This window comes from Mesoplodon mirus (genome assembly GCF_964341445.2).
Source record: "Mesoplodon mirus genome assembly, chromosome: 8".
Taxonomy (NCBI): Eukaryota; Metazoa; Chordata; class Mammalia; order Artiodactyla; family Ziphiidae; genus Mesoplodon; species Mesoplodon mirus.
The window spans coordinates 60,525,840-60,549,099 of NC_138984.1; the positions used below are offsets into that span (position 1 = coordinate 60,525,840).

The 23,260-nt window shown below is 35.5% G+C and overlaps 1 protein-coding gene across 2 annotated transcripts in view; it reads left to right on the forward strand.

The window, feature by feature from the left end:
• The window catches only part of ARHGAP15 (Rho GTPase activating protein 15), a 618,249-nt gene that overhangs the window by 307,016 nt on the left and 287,973 nt on the right, over positions 1–23,260 (forward strand). For both annotated transcript variants that reach the window (XM_082630937.1, XM_082630938.1), the window contains exons 7-8: positions 1,422–1,520; positions 2,827–2,956. In XM_082630937.1, coding sequence (XP_082487063.1) covers positions 1,422–1,520; positions 2,827–2,956 — 229 coding nt within the window. The remainder of the gene's footprint in view (positions 1–1,421; positions 1,521–2,826; positions 2,957–23,260) is intronic.

Below are 23,260 nucleotides of genomic sequence, written 5' to 3' on the forward strand. Positions count from 1 at the left end.
GATAATTAAATTCCTCTTATTTTCTAATCTTTCACTTCTCATAATTTGCATGTACTTTGAATAGTTCCTTTTCTTACAATTGTAAAAAGTTGGGATCCAACTCACTCAAGAATGGTTGCATTGCAGCACTGAGTAATGTTGCATCTCTAAATAGTTTTTTCTTAAAATCAATGCAAATGAATATATATGTATGTGTGTAATCAAAGATTGCTTTAAAACTCCAGGATTATTGTCATTAAATGTTGCCATAAGAATCACTGAAACCTTCGGAGTGAGCTATTTGGAGTAATAATTGTCACTTTAATGATAGAATTACAGAGACATTTTGTAGCATGATTTGTGATTTTCTGAACTTATGCCACATTTCAGCGTTTACCTCCTATTTAGAGGAAGTAAGGCTGAGAAGAGGTGACTAGCTCCTGACTGAGTATTTTGAAATGTCAGTCCTCTAAACCTCTGAAGCCTTGCTTAATGTGTGACAGTAGTTGGGAAATGTTCATCTTCCTGTTGAAACAAAAAGTCAACAATACAAAGGGAAAATCTTCACAGTTCAGATTGATAGCTTAATACGAAGAGCATGTCCACACCCACTCTAATCAAATTCTTGTCTAAGTAGTCCTTTATGTGTGAAATCAAGAGCATTGCTCTGTTTTCTATAGGGTCACATTCTTCTCTCACAATTCCAGGGAGAAAAAGATTCCCTGCAATGAAAAACGTATAGTTGCATGCTAAATATTGCCAACTACTTAACAGCCCTAAGAGTCTGGAACAGGAATGTTCATTTGATAAGTACTCTCCATGAGAGGTTCAAATATGTAAATGAACTTTTATTCTAATGTACTCCCTTTGTGGGGAAATTGGTCCTTTATTACTTTCCTATAGATCTTTATGATAGGAAAGTAGAAATAACCAAATGTTATCCGTTAGAATGACCTTTTAGAAAAGTCTGCATTAGTCTCTTTGGTAAATAATCTGTTTTAGTGCCCTCCATAAAAGAAAATCAAATATAGAGATACTATTAGATTTGAAAGAGACAAACAGGAAAGAGCCAAAAGTGCAGAATGAATTCTGACACACCCGGGTGCATTTTTCTGAGGTTCTGACTTAAGTGGATACTGTCTGCATTATTCTGAACTTCCTGGCTTGCTTTCTCCATGAGTTGGAGTAATTCAGCTTTAGGCCTACTCTGAGTTAATTGTTCTATTATTAAAACAATAATATATTTTTTATGACATGAAAAAATCGTTTATAGAGAGCAGTTCAAAATGATCCTAGTCTCCCAGTTCCCAGAAAGACAATTACTGGAATACAAGAAAATATCTGAGGGTATTAAAGTGTGTTTTTTAAAAAAGTATATATTTTTTAATGTAAGAGATCTATTTTATTTTATATGGTTTGCTTACCTCTCGATTTTTTTTTAGATCACAACAGTATCAGGAAATGAGTTCCTTCTGCAGTCAGATATTGACTTCATCATATTGGATTGGTTCAACGCTATCAAAAATGCAATTGACAGATTGGTATGTATTTGTTTTGGCTGTTACCTTTATTAATTAGAATGTAGTCATTTAAATCTATTGCTTAGGCATAAGCACACATGCATTTAAGTAGATCCTATGAATTGAGAGTTAGTAAGTTATTTTAAGTTTAAATAGTCCACGAAAACCATTTTCAATAGAGAGGATTTGTGGAACTAAATGTCATTTAATTTCTCTCTTTCAAAAACACAGTGCATTCATTTTTTTTTTCTGAAATAACACAGACATTCATTCACTGAAGACTGTAAAAAGCACACAAGAGCTTAATAACTACTGAATTTTCACATTTTCAGTTTATGCAATCTATAATACATATTCTTGAAAATAAATATCAATGTATTTAAGCCCATACTCACTGTTATAATACCAGTAAACAATAATCCTTTGTACTGATTTTCATTGTTCTTCCAGCTAAGCTAGATTGTTCTTCTCATGAAAATTACGTATCTAGAACTTCATGAAATTACCCTAAATTCACACATTTAAAGTATGTTCTTAAAAGAGTCAAATTATTTAAAACTACTCATTTTATACTGTTTCTTGACCAAACATCTTATTTTAGGACACTAATATTTGCAAAATCTTGAGAAGAAAGTATTCTTGAGCGCTTTTAATAATGTATACAAAAACTACGACATTTTTGTGTAATTTTACTGTGATTTAATCACACACTTCCATTATATAACTTTGGGATCAAAACTTTAAAAATAAAATAACAAATTGACTTTTCCCCATCATCAATATAGTTCCCTTATCCAGGCACACATGAGTGCTCATGCGCGCACACACACACACAGACACACACACAGATTGCTGTTGTCATTAAGAATGGACTCTGGAGTCAAACTTCCTGCATTTGAAAGTTTGAATCCAGGTTCTATCATTTACTAGCTGTGTGGCCTTAGGCAAATTACTTATCTCTTTTGGCTTCAGTCTCCTTGTCTGGAAAATAAGGATAATAATAATAATACCTACCTCATAGGATTACTGTGATGATTGAGTTAATGCATGGAGTGCTTGGGGTATGCACAGCATTTAGTAAGTTTTATATATATATATATATATATATATATATATATATATATATATATATGTATGTATGTATATGTGTGTATATATATATATATATATCATTATTAAATTTGAAAATTGAGCTTAGTTTAGGGGCCCTATTCCAAAATAATTACTTATTTCAAACTCTTTAATCTAACAGCAAAATAGATCACAGAACTATTCAGTGCATTTTTTTCTTCCTTGTAAAATTATCCCATCTAATTGTCATTTCCAGCCAAAGGATCCAAGTAGTCCTTCAAGAAACCTGGAATTATTTAAAATTCAGAGATCCTCCAGTACTGAACTACTAAGTCACTGTGATAGTGATATAAAAGAACAGAAACCAGAGAACAGGAAATCTTTAAGTAAGTATTTTTTTTGACTTGCTCATTTTAACTCTGTTTAAATGCAGTGCTTATGAAATATAAATGCATTGAAATGAGATTTGAGCCAAACTCATACTACTCATGGAAGATTCGTAACCATTTTCTGGCCAGGGATTCATGCACTGGAGGGCAGTCTGGGCGCTTTGCATGCGTCATTGTTGGTAATGCCTTTTGAAAAAATAATTGTTCCAAGGTCGTGGTCTCTGCTTACAGCAAACCTCTGAATCTCTGAGTAATAACCATGGCGTTCAGATTGGTGATTGATTTTGAGAGTGGGAAATGTCAAGTGTCTCCAAATCTTGGTAAGCTGACTATTTGATTTCCATACATTAAAAGATATATGAGTGACCAGCATAGTTGGTTCAACATAAACCAACAGACTATGCAACTTTCTACACTTTTAGACCACCAGAAACATTTAGAAATGTGGAATGTGGATTAGATGCCCTCCAAGGTCACATCTATTTCTAATATTCGAAAAGAAATGAATTTGAAATGAAAAGGACTAGTCTGTCCACTTATATAGTGACCTTGAGCATATCTCTTAACCTTCTTCACCCTGATTATTCCTTAATAAAGGAAGTTATGAAAACGTGTCGTGCATATCTCACAGAGTTGACATGAGTCTCAACTTCCTAAAAGAACAAGTAGATATCTCTGGAATTAGAGAAGAACAATTTCCCAAAGTCTTGTAAATTATAATACCTTTCTTGCATCATCTGTCTACCTACACTGAATCTTCTGAATCACCATTTTTTCTGCAATTTCCCTCTGACCGAAGATCAGTGTAGTTATATCCTAGCTTTTTGAACTTAAGGAGAACTTAGTAAGTAGAGAAAGGCTGATTATGGAATACCTCCTTATCTACATATGTATATGAGTAAATATGCTAGATGACCATATGTGTAGATACACATACTTGTGTGCATTAGAGAATATTATACATATGTATACATAAATATACATGTACATTCACCCACATGGCAAGAAAGAGGGAAACTATTTATATGTGATATTATATCTTCCAAATCTAAATTATTAGGAACCCAAATCTAGAAACAGCATGACAACTTTGAGTTGGAACACCCTTTCAAAACTGTCATTATTCAAAGAACCATACCATAATTTCAACAACTGTTAGGTACATATTTAGTTAGCCAGTTGTGTTAAGTTAGAGCTTAAAATTATCAGTGTTAATGTCTTGGACTGTATGGTGCTTTCCAAATTATTTGTGGAAGATAAACAATGCCATTTTAAAAAGTTTTCCATATGATGGTACAGTTTGAAGTTATCTCATTTGAAGATTTCTCTTTAATTCCTGGTCATTGTCCCTCTTGACTTTATATGGGATCAGACATAAGATTTTAGAATTAGAATTCAACTGTGAGTACATAATTAATGTTAACTACATAAACATTTGTAGTGGATGTAAAAGGATGCATGAGGCAATGAGCAGTAGCTCTGGAATCTCAGATATAATTGCTGGTTTGGAGGAGACCTTGGCACATTTCTGAAGCCTAAAGCTCAGGAGAAAATAAAGGTTTATAAAAGTGTGTGTGAGAAACATTGAGGTAAATGGATTTTGTATTCAGCAGTAGTCACTTGAAATGTTTTCAGACCATACTGGGGAAAAAAATTCCTACAGGTAGAATACCAGCTGCTTCTCTTTAGAATTTATTTTTAACTGGGAAAGACAATTATTTGTCTATTTTGGGCTTAAATTCGATCCTGTCTAAAGACAAGGAAAGAGACATATGATTCATTCTATTCATTTCAAAATGTATTTAACTGTATAATGACCTCATATTAACCTTTTTCTTTGCAGTTAAAAAGTAATGATAGCTAGCAAATACTGAGTACTTACTATTCAGACTTTGTTCTAAGTGCTTGTCTTATATTGATTTACTTAATCCTTCTACTAACCCAATGACATAGGTACCATTATTAACCCTATTTTTAAGGTGAGGAAACTGAGGCACAGAAAATTAAAGCAATTTGTACAAAAACAAGTTATGGAGACAAGTTTCAAACCCAAGCAAACCGATATTAGAGTCTGTGCTTTTAACCATCACACTATAGTGAAGTGAACAAATAAAAGGTAAACTTAGTTTATATTAACCTTGGACTTGAGTGGAAATATTACATTAAAGATGAGATCCATATAAATCAATAAATTTAAAAGGGACCCAAAAACATATTAGCAAAAGAATTAAAACCAGATGTTGCCTTTGGACTTTGATCTCACTGTTAAACTAAAAGGGTCGTTTAATCTTTACTGCTAGCTCTAATTTTAGAAAATGCTTCTTTTCTGTATTTTGGTGGATATTTATAGTTGTAAGCCTTTTTTAGGACTAGTATATTTTTTGCAACGTAGGATACAGTTAATATCCATCTAATACTTTGAATGAAGTTCATTTGGTATTTACATATTTATTTTCACTTGAAAGGCATAATGATTGACCCACCCACACAATATCAAATTAGCTATGCATTTAAAATAGTGATTGGCATATTTTATATTTGATGCTTTTAAAAATATTTTTTCAAGTAGGAAATAGGCTCTGTGAAACCCCTCTGATCTCAGTCCCAGATTTGAGCACCCAAACTTAGGTTTTTAAAGCATGCATTCGGTTTTATGTCACCCTCTTGAGATTAAATAATTATGTGGAGTTAGAGAGTCACAGTATCTCCTTCCTTATTAGCAGTCTAAGAACAAACTTTATTGTCAGTTTGCTGCTTTTGGCTTCCTGTGCCCTTGATGTTCCCACGAGTTTTGTCGCCAAGATTGTAGACAGATAAAGCCAGAATTACTTTTTTTAAAGGCATGTGAACATCATTAGCAGCTAACAGGTGGTCATTTCATTGTCCAGTTTCTCTGTATAACATGGGAAAAAAAATATGTACTTTCAGTGAGTGAATCAGAAAGTTAAGAGCTTAAATATACTTTCCTTTTTAAAATATGATTCTAACCTGCCAACACTATTAAGTACTAATCAGATATTTTAAGATATCAGTGGAGTCTAATAGACAAGAAGCCAGAAAATTCAATGTAAGGGCCAAATCACTGTGGGAAATTCAGGACACCAGCATGGGATGAGAGTGGGAGAGCAGCTCTCCAGGGAGGGCCGTTATGGAAAGTGGAGAGTCAGTCAAAGAAAATGCTAACATATTTTTCCGAGGAAAGAGAAGTGTCTTCCACTGATGGCAAAGAGGAAAAGCTCAAATATAAATCCAAGAAACCTTGGAGAGCTTTCTCAACTTTTCTGAGCTTTACTTTCTAGATCTATAAAAATGGATCTAATACTGTCCTTGCAGGATCAAGTGAGAATGTGAAATTAGATATGTAAATACTTAGCTCACAGCAGGCACTCAATAAGTAGGAGCTCTTATTATTACCCTCTATGTCCCCAAGCAGATGGCACCAAACTAGGGCATGAGCCAAGGGTGGTGTCTGATAGAAGACTGGAGCAAGGCATATATACTTGACATCTTCTCTCTGAGTGTAGAGAAAATAGGGGAAAGGAGCCAGAACTGGATATGGGAGTTATGGCTGCAAAAATCTAAATATGAGCAGCTGGTCTTTCCCCTGTCGACTCCCTAGGTGAAAATGGCAGCCAGGGCATTCTTGGGAGCAGCACATCAGGAACTAACACAAGGGAGCCAAAAAATACTCTTGATTCATTTATGTCCAGAAGAGCAGTTCATTAAGAAATTCCAGTTGATGGAAAGGATTCAGCATCTAGCCATTTCACCATTGCTTTAGCCATACCTTTAGTTTATTCCCTCATTCATGTATTTATTATTTTTCATTAATAGATATATCTGAAGGCACACCACTAAAATTCTTGGCTCCACACATCTGTACTTTAAACTTTTAAAATTATTTTTGTATTTAGATTATGCTTTAGGAGTAGTATATCTCATGCTAATCAGTTGCTAAGCTGTAAATCCATGTATGGAAATCTTGAATAAGTTTATACAAAATTGATACTTAGCATTATAAATAAGCACCCCAAAATGAACATAAGTTAGAAGAATAAAATCAAAAGTAATAGAACCGAAAGGAAATGGGTTTCCTGTTAACTGTCTTTTGATGAAACCATCATAAAAACCAAATGTGTTCTGGGTGAAATCCTAAAAGTATTTTAAATATGGATTTCCTAATTCCACAGCTCCTTAGTGATGTATGTAACAAGAATGTATGTACAAGGCTACAGGAATAAAGATAAGAATGGAAAAATTGGATTGAGATATTTATACAGTGCAGAAAATGAAAATGCTTGTGAAACTTTAGTGACATTTTTGTTTAAAAATTTGCCTGCAAAGTAATAATGGTCATGCCAAGTGAAAACAAGTGTGATAGAGAAGACAGTTAATTTTTGTGCTAATCTAAATAATTATAATACTGGCCATCCACAACTGTATGTAGACTAAGTTCTCAAAATCCAATTGTAAACTGGTTGCTTAGACCTCAACACATTTTCGTAAGGAAACCATGTACTAGCCGCAAAAGCACACTTGAATCTTATGCAATCATTTTGAATGTTGTTTCTAGGGAACACTTCATTCTGAGTTTGTTGCACCTCTGTCCTAGGAGCTCTGCCTTCCCAGTAGCATTGCTTTCCATCTGGTTTCCCTTTTTCTCCTCCCCCCACCTTTACACCAACTCTACCAATGCAATCAGGATTCTCAGAATGGCTTTGTCCAGGAGATTCCTGGACCCTGAAAATCCCCAGTGATGGCAAGTAGGGAATGCAAGGCCTCCAAGCCAGAAGAAATAGTCAGAAAAGGAGAGAATGAAGGACTGGAGAGGAAGTTTTTGCAGCATGGGTGGGGAAGTGAGTCCTCAGCAAGGACAGATGTTCTTTGTAAGACATGTATGTAATGAGAGATTAGTCTGGCATTGTCCCAAATGTTAACATTTGTTGAATCTAGGTGGTATCTATAGGAGTGATCATGATGCTATTGTTTTCTCTATGTTTGAAAGTTTCACAATTAAAAACTGGAGTATACACACACATACACACACACACACACACAATTAGGCATTACTCATGTTCACAATTCAATAAAAGAATATATACATTTTCTAATTGTAATTTGAAAATTTTAAAAGAAAAGTCAAATTTTCTGAGTATGAGTTACATTAAGACCTCTTTAAATATAAAACATTGATAAATCATTATTTTCCTACTTTTTCTCCAAAAGCCAATATATTTTTTCTTGTGACTACTGTGACCATTCTGGTAACTATATAATTAACAAAATTTATTAAAATGTTTATTATTATCCAAAATGGAAAAGTCATACTAGTTTCCTGGATAAATATATAATTAGCAATTGTTCACAACATATTGTGAGGCCTGTTCTGGAGATTCATATAAATACATATGTTAAAGTTTCTTCTTATTAAGAATTTTGTATAAAACAGCCTAATCTTGCCAATGCATGAAAATAGTAAGATGAATAAGCCATCTGCCAAGAAAATGAAAACAATATTAAAATTGCACAAAGAAATTATATCTAGCTCTGAAGAAACAGAAAATCTCTTACCTGGACACACATACAAAAGATCATAATAGTTGTGTAGAATATTATGGATAAATGTGTTGTCAGAAAGATCCAGATTCAGATAAGGTGGTCAATTATCTGATTTTTTTTTCCCACTAAAATCAATATTGGTACCCTGGCACCAATTTCATTCAATATCCACCTGAGAAAAATAAACTATTGAACTAAAGTGTGAAAATAAAAATAAATTTGTTTTACTATAGTTACGTTGACTTAAAAAAAAAAAAAAACGCACAATGTGAGAGTTTTATTTGGGGCAAAATGAGGGCTGCAGCCCGGGAGACAGCATCCCAGATAGTTCTGAGAAACTGCTCCACAGAGGCAGGGGGCAAGGTCAGTATATATGTGATTTTGGTGAAGGGGAATACATGCAATCAAGCACATATTTTTCACAGACGGTTTCTGCTAGTCACAAGGAGCAGAGGTCACCATGAAGGATTTTAGCACTTTTCCAGATATGAAGAGATACAAGAATTGGTGTCATAAAATTGGCTCCTGAAAAAATCTAACTATCTGAAGACCTGTTCTGCCAGTTTTTCCCAGAGCACAGAGTGCCTCATTTCTGCTTTCCACCTGAACTCCTTTCAGGGGGTGTTGAAAGTCAGCAGCTGCAGCAACATATGATTTAATCCTTGTAGAGGTAGATGGCAAGGGCCAATAGAAAATGCCAGTTCGTAGTTGACATTTAAGACAGACAATATCTAAGGAACGGTGAGTGTCAGCTCTCTTCTTGATTGTTTCCCACAGGTTAAGGGAGTTCTTTATTTCAAAATATTCCAGTTTGGGGCTTCCCTGGTGGCGCAGTGGTTGAGAGTCCGCCTGCTGATGCAGGGGACACGGGTTCATGCCCCGGTCCGGGAAGATCCCACATGCCACGGAGCAGCTGGGCCCATGAGCCATGGCCTCTGAGCCTGCGCGTCGGAGCCTTGTGCTCTGCAATGGGAGAGGCCACAACAGTGAGAGGCCCGCGTACCACAAAAAAAAAAAAAAAAAAAATTCCAGTTTGGTGAAGAAAAAAATGAAAAGTTTTAAAAGAAAATTTACATTACCAAAGCTGGAAGAGTTAAACATTATGAGAAAAACAAACAAACAGTAAAGATTAGATGCACACTTGATAATCAGACATCTGAATTACTTTGTCAAAACAGTATTATTCACAAAGGTTCCAGGGCTTCACTGAGGCACTGTGTGACCACAGCAATTGTTCTGACTTGTTTCCAAGACAGCAGCAATTCAACTTTCCTGGGACCCATAGATTACAGTCTCTTCAAAACATTCAGTTCTCCGTGAATCATTGGATAAGAGGACTTAGTTATAAGCTGAGCAAAGGATGTTCTGATTAATCTCTTCCTTCCCATCTAAGGGGTTGATCTCGCTCTCTGACCTGTCGGTGTCCATTGTCATGTATCTTGTAGCATCAGCTACTCTGAAAGTCTATCTAACCCTATCAGCACTCAAGCACTAGATCACCCCATCTCCTCTTGACCCTGGCAGTAACTCCCTGACCATATTTCCCCTTAGATGAACTGCATTTAATCAATTTCTGATTTCATTAGGTCAAATGGCATCTTTCCTTCAATAATAGGCCAGATCCAGAGGGCTGTTTGCTGTAACTCTCCAGCAGTACTTCCTTAGCATTAATACACTACTGTGATTGTAAACAATAGAAAAAAATGTCCTTTGATCTCCTCTGAAAGTTTCTCCTCTCTTTATTCCATGACCCTAGAATGGGCATCTATTAATATTTCCTTGTAAAGTTAGGTATATGATATTTGTTTACCGGTGTCATATCAAGTTTAAAGTATCTTAGCTAAACATGATATTTAAAGCATTCTTACAGTGAATCTCTGTGCAGAAAAAAGCATTCTTTTGAATGCAAATGATCAACTCTTTCTGTATACAGAATTTATCTGGTATCCTTTTTGTTTCTGGAGTGTAGGAATAATGCTACTTTTCTTCAAAATCCTAAAAAAAAATAATTTGATTTTTAATGCATTTATTTGGGTGTCCCAAATAGGCCCAAAAGTATGCTTAGGGAAAACATTTAACTGTAAACATGTATAATCGATGAGATTTTCTTGGAAAATAAGTTTATTTCTCATTATTCATAGTAAAGCCCACATCCATGTAAGGAAAATCAGGTATTGCTTTCCTCCCAAAGTATGAGTTGTATCCAAAAATACCAGCTCTTTCCATCGAAATGCAATAAAATGTGATCTATAACATTAGGACTCTTAGCTTCCTTCAAGAAATGGCTTATGAATGCCTGGAGAATGGTATATCAGTCTGCCAATTCATCTTTCTCTGATTATTTAAATAGAACCTAAATACTCCTGCTACCCAATTTCAGTAATGTAAATATACCCTTTTTGTATACAAAATCAATTGGCCTAAAAAAATAGAGGTAAAATAGGAGATGCAATGGCTAAATACGAAATGTAGGACTGGGATAGTGCCGTCAGAGATGGTGACCTTGAAACTGAAGTCAAAGGTTAAGAGCAATTTCTAATCAAATTACTGCATTGGAATGGCTCAAGTCCAAGTTCCTCAATAGAAAGCTATCACTGAGTCCTCTTTTCCAGTTTTTTCCCACCTCTCTCTGACCCAAGATTTATGTTCCAGGAAAATGACAGTTATAATCCCTGATGCATGCTACTCTGTGCTGATGTTTATATTTAAATCAGTGTCTATTCTTTGCTAAATTAACATCCTGTTTGACTCAGCTCAAGCCACACCTCCTCCAAAAAGCTTTCCCAAACCTCTGTGGTGAGTTAGGACATCCTTAGTACTCAGTGCGTATCTCTACCATCTCAATAGCCAAAGTGGGTTACAACAAGCTAATTATCCATGTCTGTTTGTCTGTCCACTAGACGGCCAGACTCTAAAGAGAACTCTAGTTTACCTTTATCTGCAACTAGCAGAGTGGCTTGATGATATTTGAGAGTACTCAAAAATGTGCAGTGTTAAATTAGTGAATGAATGGATGAGGATATTCAAATGGCCATTATCAATGTACTTCTCATTCTGTGCTAAAAATGAAGATAAAATTGCTGAAACATTTTTAGGAACAATAATGGATTATTTCTTCATCCTGACTACTTTTACTGGTTTGGTATTTTAAGGTCACTATTTGTATGTCTCTCTTAGTTTTCTCTTAGAACTGTAAATCTCAAAGCAATGGTATATTTTTGCAGGTCTCATGTACTGTACCTAGCAAAATCATGTATAAGTAAGTGTTTCAATGAGGATTCAATGAGGATAAAGGTGACTAAGATTTGGGGGAGAGAAAAGAGAAAATCCTAATCCCTTTGCTTAAAGTTACTGTCCTCTCAATATCTATCTATCATGCATTCTAGCCTATTTTTTTAAATTAATTTATTAATTTATTTATTTTGGCGGTACGCAGGCCTCTCACTGTTGTGGCCTCTACCGTTGCGGAGCACAGGCTCCGGACGCTCTGGCTCAGCGGCCATGGCTCATGGGCCCAGCCGCTCCGCGGCATGTGGGATCTTCCTGGACCGGGGCACGAACCCGTGTCCTCTGCATCGGCAGGCGGACTCTCAACCACTGCGCCACCAGGGAAGCCCCCTATTCTTTTTTAATAGATTTTTATTGGAGTATAATTGCTTCACAATACCGTGTTAGTTTCTGTTACACAACAAAACGAATCAGCCATATGCATGCACATGTCCCCATATCCCCTCCCTCTTGAACCTCCCTTCCATCCTCCCTATCCCACCCCTCTAAGTGGTCACAAAGCACGGACCCAATCTCCCTGTGCTATGCTGCTGCTTCCCAGCAGCCAACTATTTTACATTTGGTAGCGTATATATGTCGATGCTACTCGCACTTCTCCCCAGCTTCGCCCTCCCACCCAATGTCATCAAGTCCATTCTCTACATCTACGTCTTTATTCCTGCCCTGCAACTAAGTTCATCAGTGCGTTGTTTTTTTTTTTTTTTCAGATTCCATATATATGTGTTAGCATACAGTATTTGTTTTTCTCTTTCTGACTTACTTCACTATGTGTGACAGACTCTAGGTCCATCCACCTCACTACTAATAACTCAATCTCGTTTCTTTTTATGGCTGAGTAATATTCCATTGTATATATGTGCCACATCTTCTTCATCCATTCATCTGTTGATGGACATCTAGGTTGACACTATTTACAATAACCTTCTATTTTATTTGAGAGAATCACTCTGGTTCATAATTATTTTTGATGCTGTTCTCTGGGCTCTGACTTAGAATTTTCAAGGCTGTATTGGAGGTGAGAAAAAAGAAGACACTCTATAATGTACAAAAAAGATAGTATTGTTAATTTTTAGAAGACTCTAAGAATAGTTTTGTTTAAGGTCAGCATATTTATAAAAATCGAGTAGTTTTATAAAAATCTACACAAAAGTTAGAAAAGTGTTGTATGCACCTTCTTCAAAAGGTTGTATGGGATTGTGTCAGAAATTTGTGTCTAAGAATTGGGTATTTTAAGTACAATTCTTTTTTTTTTTTTTGCATTCTTTTTTTTTTTTACAACTTTATTGGAGTATAATTGCTTCACAATGGTGTGTTAGTTTCTGCTTTATAACAAAGTCAATCAGTTATACATATACATCTGTTCCCATATCCCTTCCCTCTTGCATCTCCCTCCCTCCAACCCTCCCTATCCCACCCCTCCAGGCAGTCACAGAGCACCGATCTGATCTCCCTGTGCTATGCGGCTGCCTCCCACTAGCTATCTACCTTACGTTTGGTAGTGTATATATGTCCATGCCTCTCTCTCGCTTTGTCACAGCTTACCCTTCCCCCTCCCCGTATCCTCAAATCCATTCTCAAGTAGGTCTGTGTCTTTATTCCTGTTTTACCCCTAGGTTCTTCATGACATTTTTTTTTCTTAAATTCCATATATATGTGTTAGCATACAGTATTTGTCTTTCTCTTTCTGACTTACTTCACTCTGTATGACAGACTCTAGGTCTATCCACTTCATTACAAAGTACAATTCTTACCTCCACGATAAGCTAACTATAAGATTTGGACAAATTTCTTAAGTTTCCAGAAACTGACTTTTCAGATAAATACAGTGAATAATTTTTATATAAATATAAAGCATATATACAATATTATATGATCTAAGGAGATAATAATATATTAGATCTAAGGATAACGTATATACTAGATCTAAAATATATCCAAGAACTATGTAGATTTATATTACAATATAAATATTAGATAATGATTTCTAAATGGGTTTACTCTGAGTAAAATAATCATGACATTTTTCTACTATAAGTTCATCAAATTTTCTCTTTAGAAATATAGCAGGAATGCACTTTGCCACTGATTTGAACAGTTGGCAAAATCAGATCAAACAAATGCATAATTTATCAAAGGCTTAATTTTTTAATATCTTCATTATTCTATTGACTCATAGCATTATGTACACTTTTATCTCTGTTTTATTAAGGGATTCCGAGTGTTATGGGGAATAAACCCTTGGTTTTCCATTCCTGAGTGTGAGCCTGATGTTATGACAATCTCTAGAGATTAAATGTCATGAAGTGTCAACTGCCTTTTCATTCTTGCATAAAAGAGTAAAATGATGCAATGGTAGAGTTTTGACAGAAAGTTATGTAATTTCACTTAAAAACAAGGAAAGATATTGTTAATTTTAATGTTTTATATATGTGTGTGTATGTGTGTGTGTGTATATATATATATATATATATATATATATATATATATGTATATTAGAACCAAGCCAAATGTCATAACACATCTGGTGATAAAGAGATAGCTTTTCTTTTCTTATTTTTTGCGATACCTTTTTTTGACTAAAGTAAAACTATCAAACCCACATGAATACAGAGCCACTTATAAAGAGTAAAGTGAAAGATGCTTAAGATCTGGTCTCACCAAAGCACACTCTATTGACAGACTGGTAACCATTCCAGGATGCCTCCTAGGCCCACTCTATCTGAATGAAGGGGGTTGATATGTGGGAGGGGCAACCCTAGCTGACCAAGGTTTCTGTCATCCGCTGAAGCCAGGATCTCCCTGTTCCATTAGATTGCAAGTGCCTGAGGGTATAAATCATGACCTTCTGATGATTACTACTCGTCATCCCCACTACCTAAGGGCAGAGTCCGAAATATATTGGTGTTCATTATTAAATGTCTGACTGAGTGAGTAAATAAATGACAGATCAAGTGAGTTGAAAAAAAAAGAAAACAATTTTGAATTTTATGTATGAGAAATGAAGGGAAAGGCTGAAATGTGAGGCACTGACCTCTTGATGGGTGTTTTAGTTTGGATTCCTCCAGAAACAGTCCCTGAGACAAAGATTTGAGTGTAGGTAATATTTTTGGGAAGTCATCCCTGGAAATACAGGTAGGAGATGGGGTTGTGGAGAGAACCAGGGAAAGGAAGGCAACAAAGGAAAATATAAGTTACCTGGAGTTTAATACTGCTATGAAATGCTGGGAGTTTTTCAGGTTGAGAAGACAGGAATGGCAGAGAAGAAAATGGGTACATATTAAGATAGGAAAGAAAGAACTATTAGAGCATAACATATTTGGAGAACACCCTAGACTGGCGAGCCCATAATACACAAAACATTAAGGCAACAACTGGAGATCAGATAGGAAATGAGCAGGAAACATGGGCAAAGAGTCTTGCACAGAATGCTAAGAAATTTTGATTTATACTATAAGTAATGGGTGCCTAGTGACAGACTTTTATGCAGGCAGGCAGGAGACATTTACAGATCTGATATTCAGAGTGATAATTTTGGCAGAAATGTGGAGAATGGCAAAGAGACAGGTAGCACAAAAAAAGTGAAAAATCAGACATAAGGAGATACATCAGGAAACTATTACAGTGGACCAAGTAACGTAATACAGGCTGAAACTAGGTAATTAGAGTGGAGAAGGGAGAAAATTCCAGAGATTTCTGAGAGGATATTGACAGGTTTTCTTGATATGTATTGGAAAAATTCTTGGCAGTTCCCAAATACCCATTGCTTCTGTGGTTAGGATAAAAGAAACATCAGGATGCCTAGGAGTTCAACAGAACTGGCATCCTATGTCTCATTCTTTTAGGATCTTGCTAGATTCTTGTACTTAAAGTACGATCTGTGGATCAGTAGCAACAATATCACTTGAGAGCTTATCAGAAAATACAGAATCCGGAGCCCCATCCCAACCCTATTAAACGGAATCTCTGTTTTAACAGGTGATTTATATGCATATTAAAGTTTGAGAAGGACACTCCCATATGACAAAAATAATTTCTCTAAGTACGCTTTTGGAAGTCTTGAGCCAGAGAGTGGCCTTTGAGACTTTGACAAGGCCTACTTATGTAGAAGAGCTATCTGGTCTGCCTTTATGTAAAATAACCCTACACGTGGTTATTATCACGTTGGCCATGCCATGGCACTGATTTTGGATGGTGAGTACTTATTTCATCTCACCAACCCCTTTCAACCCCTAATTGCAGACTAACTGAGACAGAACCAACTTACACTTTCCTTGCAGCTTTTGCCTGTGCAAACACCCAAGTCATGAACTCTGAATTATCCATGTCAAAAAGTCAACAGTTCTAGCCAAACAACAACCACAATAATGAAAATTTAGCCAAGAATAAACTACCCTCACCAAGACAAACAGCCAAGAAACCAAAGCTCCAAACAATTCCTTGGAAGTGATTCACGAATTCCCTGGATGTGCTTATGTGCAAAGTCCATCTGAAAGGCTATTTACCTCTTATTTTCCATTGGACTCTTATGGGAACACACAATCTCATACATAGCCTTCTTTTTGTTATTTTTCTTCTCCAAATGCAAGAATTATAGTATTTTATGGCTTAAATGTCTTTTATTTTAATGTTGTTCTTGGGTACCTGAATTCATTTCTCATTGGCCTTTCAGGTTATATGTCATAATTCTGAATGAGCCACAAAATAGCTGCTTTACTCATAGAGTAAGTTTATCTGTTGTGCCTGCCAAAACAATCAGGGCCTACCAGCTTGCACGTTAGTGAATCAGTTTAGAAAAATTGCCAAAAAAAAAAAAAGTAGGCTCACAATTTAGTGATCAAAAAGTAAAGGATAGATTCCAAATAAAGTCTGATTACTTCTTCTAGTAGTATGAAATTTCATTCACCAGGAAGAGGTAATAATAACTGTCTCGGAAATAAAGCATCATTTTCTCAGATCCACCTTTATTTATTCTAGGAAATGCAAACTGAGCTGGGCAAATGATAATCTTTTCTAAGTAAGAATCTTTCTCACAAATTTGCCCCTGAATGCCCAGTCTTTTAGAAACTTGTTGGATAGTAATGAGACAGATTGAAAGAGTATCCTCAAAATTTTAGTAGTGCCTGGATACACTTCACTTAGTTTTATTACTCCAGGATGGCTTACGTAAGAATAATTAATCTTCTTTATTTTTCCTCGTCAGTACCTAGGTTTGTTATTGAGGTTCCATGCCTTATTTTTAAATTGGGCATAACTGATTTCACCGAAGGGTTTGACAGAGAACTCATACAATTTTTGCTTAACTCATTTTTATTGAACAAAATCCTGAATTTTAGTCAAGAAGCATTAGATATTAATCACATGCAAGTGGAATCATTAAAATTTCCTTTACCTTCCAGAATAGCAATAGCGGGTCATTACAGAATCATAAGAAGTGAGCTCACTTAATACTCTTAACAATTACATAAAAGCAGTCATTTTCATAAGTCTTAGAAGAAGCTTTTAACTATTACTTGAAGAGCATATTGGAATTTTAGAATGTATTATGTTGTGTTATTATAGATGTGACTTGTGAATTGAAAAAAAGTGTTCTCTCACTCAGGACTCTTAGAAGTTATCCTTTTCAGCTTGAATAGTTTTGTTTAACACAGTTTGTGATTATATTTTTTACATGGCAAGTAGAGACCTTTTTGCTGAAATATTCCAGTATCATTTCTTAATTATTACAATCTTTAGAGAAAATTAGAGGAGAAACGCAATATTTTCTACTGCAGTTAAGTACAACAATTGGTGATACTTAATTTAAGGTGAGTCAGTTTAGAGGAAAAACTAAAACAAATCCCTCCTCTAAATTATTATCGCCTTTCTCCTTCCTTTTCTTGTAACCACTTCTCATCTTTGACTTTGAAACCCAACATTTTAAACTTGGTTCTTATTTCAGTGGGCTAATCCCCTTTCATAATTCATGCTCAAGAGCTGAAATAATTTGCACATCATTTAAAGAGTATTTGCTTTGAAATATTCACCTCAAGCCCTTTGTATATCCTTTCTCTCTAAAGATTTGTAGTATTTGTTTTGTTCTCTGAGGTATAAAAGACCTGGATAAACTTTACTCCTGTTGTTTCAAGATTAGTTAACGAAAATGCATATTAATTCAACAGGAACTGGAACAAACCTCAGTAAAGATGATCATACATATGCCTCTTGGGAATAGCAAAGTACAAAATGTCAGTCTTCAAATCTCCTCGGACTTGCTCAAAAGAGCATTGAGGGATTTAAATTTCCAGAATATGTCTACAAATGTATTTTCTTTGTTGTGGAGAACAGGAGCTATACTGATTATTTTTCCCCAGAAAATTGATTCTAATTTGTATTTAAACAAAAATTAAGCTATTTACAAAGTAGCTCTTCCAGAATACAGAGAAAAACTGCCACAGAAAAGGTAAATGTAACATCAACAAATTATAGTCCTGACATGCCACTAAATTTTTAATTTCTTTTGTTTCAGGCATCAAATCCCAAAATACAATTTAACAGAACACACCTTTTTTTCTAAAAACAAGTGGAATTGAAAGGACCTCATAAAATCAGAATTAAACATATTTAAGTAAAGTTCAAGGATACATTTAAACATATAAACTCAAATTTTCCAATTTGCTAGTAAACTCAGAAAAAAAATGACAATTTCTCCAAATAATATATCTGTTTTGTATGTTAAGATGTACCCTGTTATTTTCTTAAACTGAAAATGACCATAACCTTTGGCACTTAAGTGCTTATCCGGAAATGACTAAGTGGATTCAGGGGTAATAAATCAGTCATATGGATCCAGCCACCCACAGTCTTGTTCCACTTCTCTCCTTTACAAGTGTAGTAATAGACATTTCCATAGTCCTCAGGGTGCCAAACTTTGCACCATTAGGAAAATCTGCAAGTAGCTTGATTTATCTTCCTCACTCAGTTAGCTAAGACCCAACTAAATAAAAATCTGCAGGAATGAACTTGAGTTGTTAAACTTTTTTTAATAGGTGCAACAATTAGAACTTTCCTCCTTTGCCACTTCAATTTACTTTGGGTGTGAAGCCCCTTGTGAAAAATATTCAGATGAGATCTCAAATTATAGGTGCATGGCTGGATGATGCTGACTCTGAGTTTTCATTATACACAGAGGATTGTCTGCTGTTTGCAATTAATCCAGACACAATTCTCTTGGTACTTTGGGAGGAATGTGGAAGAAATAGCCATTTTATAAGTTGTAAACTCCTAAATTACCCTAAATTAGAGACACTATTAATCAGACACTTAGATATAGATAGGGTCTGCTTATTGTGTAGGCTCATCTTCCCCTGATGGAGAAATCAATTAAATATTTAGGATGTGGAATACCTTCCAGGTTGGATAACACATTTCATTTAAATTATGGCCCTCCAATTCGAAACGTTAAAGGGGATCTTAACGGATGGAAGCACATTACTGTCTCTTGGATTGGACGCATTAACACTTCAAAAATGAATGTGCTTCCCCGGATTTCCTATTTGTTCCACCAGCTGCCTGTCGATGTGCCAGATAAACAGTTTAAGGGTAAGTATGTAAAAGATGTATGTGCAACATTCTGTGTGCTGAGGTGCACCCTTGTAAGAGAAGTCCCCAGCCGTGACCCCTTTGGATGGTTTTTCTCAATGTCCTAGCAATCTAAAATGAGAGGGCTCATATGACCATGAGAGAGTAGGAGGGAAAACCTAAAAAGAGATGCAGTTAGTCCTCTCATAGAGGTTCTATGTATTTCTAATCTTGTATCATTTCTTCCTATCTTAATAAATAACTAAGTGACTGTCACAAGAAAACATTGGGACAATATGGTAGAATTTTAAATAAACATAAGATTTCCCATTATAAAAATATTTGTTAGGAAGATCATCATTAGATGATCACTCAAGGACCATCCCTATGCCAAATTTATGAACAGTACTGTAAGAATGAAGCTTTCATGTCCCCCATGCTACAGAAGTATGGTATAGAAATAGCTATTGTTTGGGAGTGCTCACCAGGCTGTAGGCCCTGTTTTAAGCAGTGTACATGTTCTCTCTCATTTAATTCTGTCAGTAAACCTATGAGGTACAACGGTATTATCATCATCCCCATTTTACGTAGTGGGTAAGTGAGGCACTGAAAGGTTAGTCAATATGCCCAAGGTTACACAGCTGAAAAGTGGCAGAGTTAGAATTCAAAAGCAAGCATTCTGAATCCACAGCCTGGAGCCATAACCATTGTTCCGTGAGGATTCTGGGTTTGGGAATGAGGCTGAAGGTTTCTGCTGCTTACTAGCTCTTTAAACTTGTAAAACTCACATATTCTGTTTTACAATCTTGAAAATGTCAATAACGATAGTACCTATGTTGTTTGGAAGCATAAATTAGATTATGTATGTGGTGTTTGTAGCAGTCCTTGGCATAAAGTAAGAACTCAATAAATGTTAATACTAGCATTGGTACGCATATTTAATTTTCATCCATAATATTTTGAAGAGTCTTCCTAATTTGGTTCAGGAAAGGTTACCTTAGAGATAGATGATTGAAGTCTCTTAGATTAACATATTTTCAAAAATTCTTTGGGATTTATAGGGGAAAAAATAGCATATGGAATGACTTACAGAAGACTGAACTGTAGTCAGTCTGAACTTAGTCAGACATTGTCCTCTTTTGTTTCCATTTATAAAAGTCTTGATTCAGAATTAACATAGATATATTAGCTTACTTAGTGAAAACAAATTTACTCAATCATAAAAGAGATGATGAAGATAGGAGTCAATTTCTTTGTTTCTAGAGACAGACTCCTCTTGCCAAATCTGATAGAACACATGCTTCAGTGCATTTGCCTTACTTCAGAAGACAGCAGAAAACTCAGCTAACTGGTATAATTATATAACTTGGATGGTCCTACTGAGGGGGTTAAGCTTTGGCAATATAATACGGAATTACAAAGTGCAGTGAAGTCGCAGGACTTTAACTGAACTTACTTATCAGCATTTTGACTGGGAATAAACAGAAAAGGAACAAATTGATCCTTTCAAAGTTGGATGGAAAGAGTGTTCCAGAAGCCTTCCTTTGTAATCACTGTCATTGAGAGGCCCTGAGGCCTCTTATTTGTTAGTAATTGATACCTAGACTTCAGGCTCAAATACTAAAGAAACTGTTATTTTAAGGGCTTGTCAAGAAAGTCAGGAATTAGAGTTCTTTTTTCCTACCCAGTCTTTCACTAGTCTTTCACTATTGGGCCAAGGTCATTGTAAGTCAGGGGTGAATCATATACAGATAATTTTACTCTTTCAATATCTTAGGAAAAATATTGGGATAAAATCAGAATCTGATATTTAAAATAACCAGAGATATGCTTTATTTGTCTGGGAAAACAGCCTAACCAGCAACCATTCTATATTTGTTTATTTGCTTGTTCATTTGGCGGTTCTAACAGCGGAGTAAAGCTCTTCATTGACTCTTAAATTCTGCTTTTCTTCCACTGACTAGATAGAAAGGAAATGACTTTAGATGGAGTGGTAATAAAGGAAAGCGATCCAGGCCCAACCAGATAGATCAGCCAGTCAACTCTGAAAACCAGTGAAGAAACAAGTTACACAGAGCAATATTCCTCTCAATGTATTTGTTACATTCCAATTATAGAGGGACATTCTTTTTTTTTTTTTTTTTTTGCGGTACACGGGCCTCTCACTGTTGTGGCCTCTCCCGTTGCAGAGCACAGGCTCTGGACGCTCAGGATCAGCGGCCATGGCTCACGGGCCCAGCTGCTCCGCAGCATGTGGGATCTTCCCGGACCGGGGCACGAACCCGTGTCCCCTGCATTGGCAGGCAGACTCTCAAATACTGTGCCACCAGGGAAGCCCTAGAGGGACATTCTTAATGTCCCTGTATTATAATATGTTCATAATATAAATGGATTAACTCAGAACAGAGAGATCTGTATCTGGGGACTGAGGGAAGACAAATAAGCTCTAAAAAGCTAGAACTGATATTTGAGGTCTAAGCAAAGTTGACAAGAACGCTAAAAAGCTAGAGTAGTAGGAACAAGCACTCAGTTCACATATTCGTGTCACAGGCGCATTTGAGAAGTTGCTTGCACTGTTTGAAGCACTGATGTGAAAGAGGTGCCAGATGGTCTCAATTCTAATTGACAAAGAGTGTTTATGATCACATTTTAAGTAGGTATTTACTATTCTCTATCAAAATGATTTAATGATGAATTTATGCATGAAATATTGTTAGAATATACCTTTTTTGATTTTCTCAACAAAATGAATACAATAATGACTGGTTAAATATGCTTTTGGCAAAGTACTTTGCTTACGTTTACATTTATACCTCACACTGAACTTATCAGAAATTTTGCATCCACATTAAGAACAAGCTCCTATCTATGGAGTGTTAAGTAGCACCATGAGCCATGGTCCACCAAGAGTTCATAAGGGAAGAATTTGATAAGTCAAAATGCTACAAGCTTGAGTCCTAGTGTCATTGTTCCTCCTCAGTCTTCTAGAGGCTGGAATTGTTTCCTATCTGGCCCTAGGAATGAGGATCTGTCACTTTACAGTAATAGAAACAGTGTTAAATGACCTAGAGCCCAGCTGTTAGGAAGCAAGTGCTACTTTAAGTGCAGATTAGGCTAGGAGCTCACTTGGTTGTCCAGTTGCAGTGCAGTGATGAAAAGCATTGATGCTAGACCCAGATGGCTTGGGTGTAGGTCCTGGCCCTGCCAGGACCATCTGTGTGACTTGGGTAACGTTTCCTCATAGATTTGCAGTGAGGACTAAATCACTTAGTCCCTGAAAGTGCTTAGAACATTGCCCGGAATAGAGTAAGTGCCCTTGAAATGTCACTTATCCATATTAGGGACTCCTATTAGACCAAATAAACCTAGCAATTTATATAACTTGAATAACTTTAAAAACAAATGGTAAAAATATAAACCACAGAGTGGCAGATTAATTGAAGGTTGTAGAAAATTTTAGAATAATTATAAATAAAATAATAATTTTGAATTTTCCATTGTCTTATGTATTAAGATTAAATACATTAGGTAATGATATGAAGTAAACAAAGATATAAAGTGATATGGCTAACTTTATTTCCAAAAAGTTAAAGGATTCTCCTGTTACAGGGGAAATAATTTTTGTCAATTTTTACATACTAATATCAGTATTAATAAAAAATATAAACAGATGTGCCATATGTTGCTCTAATCACATAGCATTTTTCATCTTTAAAACACCCTATATAATAAGAATAATTTTGTATTCATCTATAGAGGAGAAAACACAAATATTTTAGTTTTGGAGCCCAGATTTTAACTTAAGCACACATTGTATCTTTTAAGCTTTGTACAATTTTGTTTTTATTTTCTCTTACCTTTCTTTAAGTTTTACTTGCAAATATGTATAAATAATTA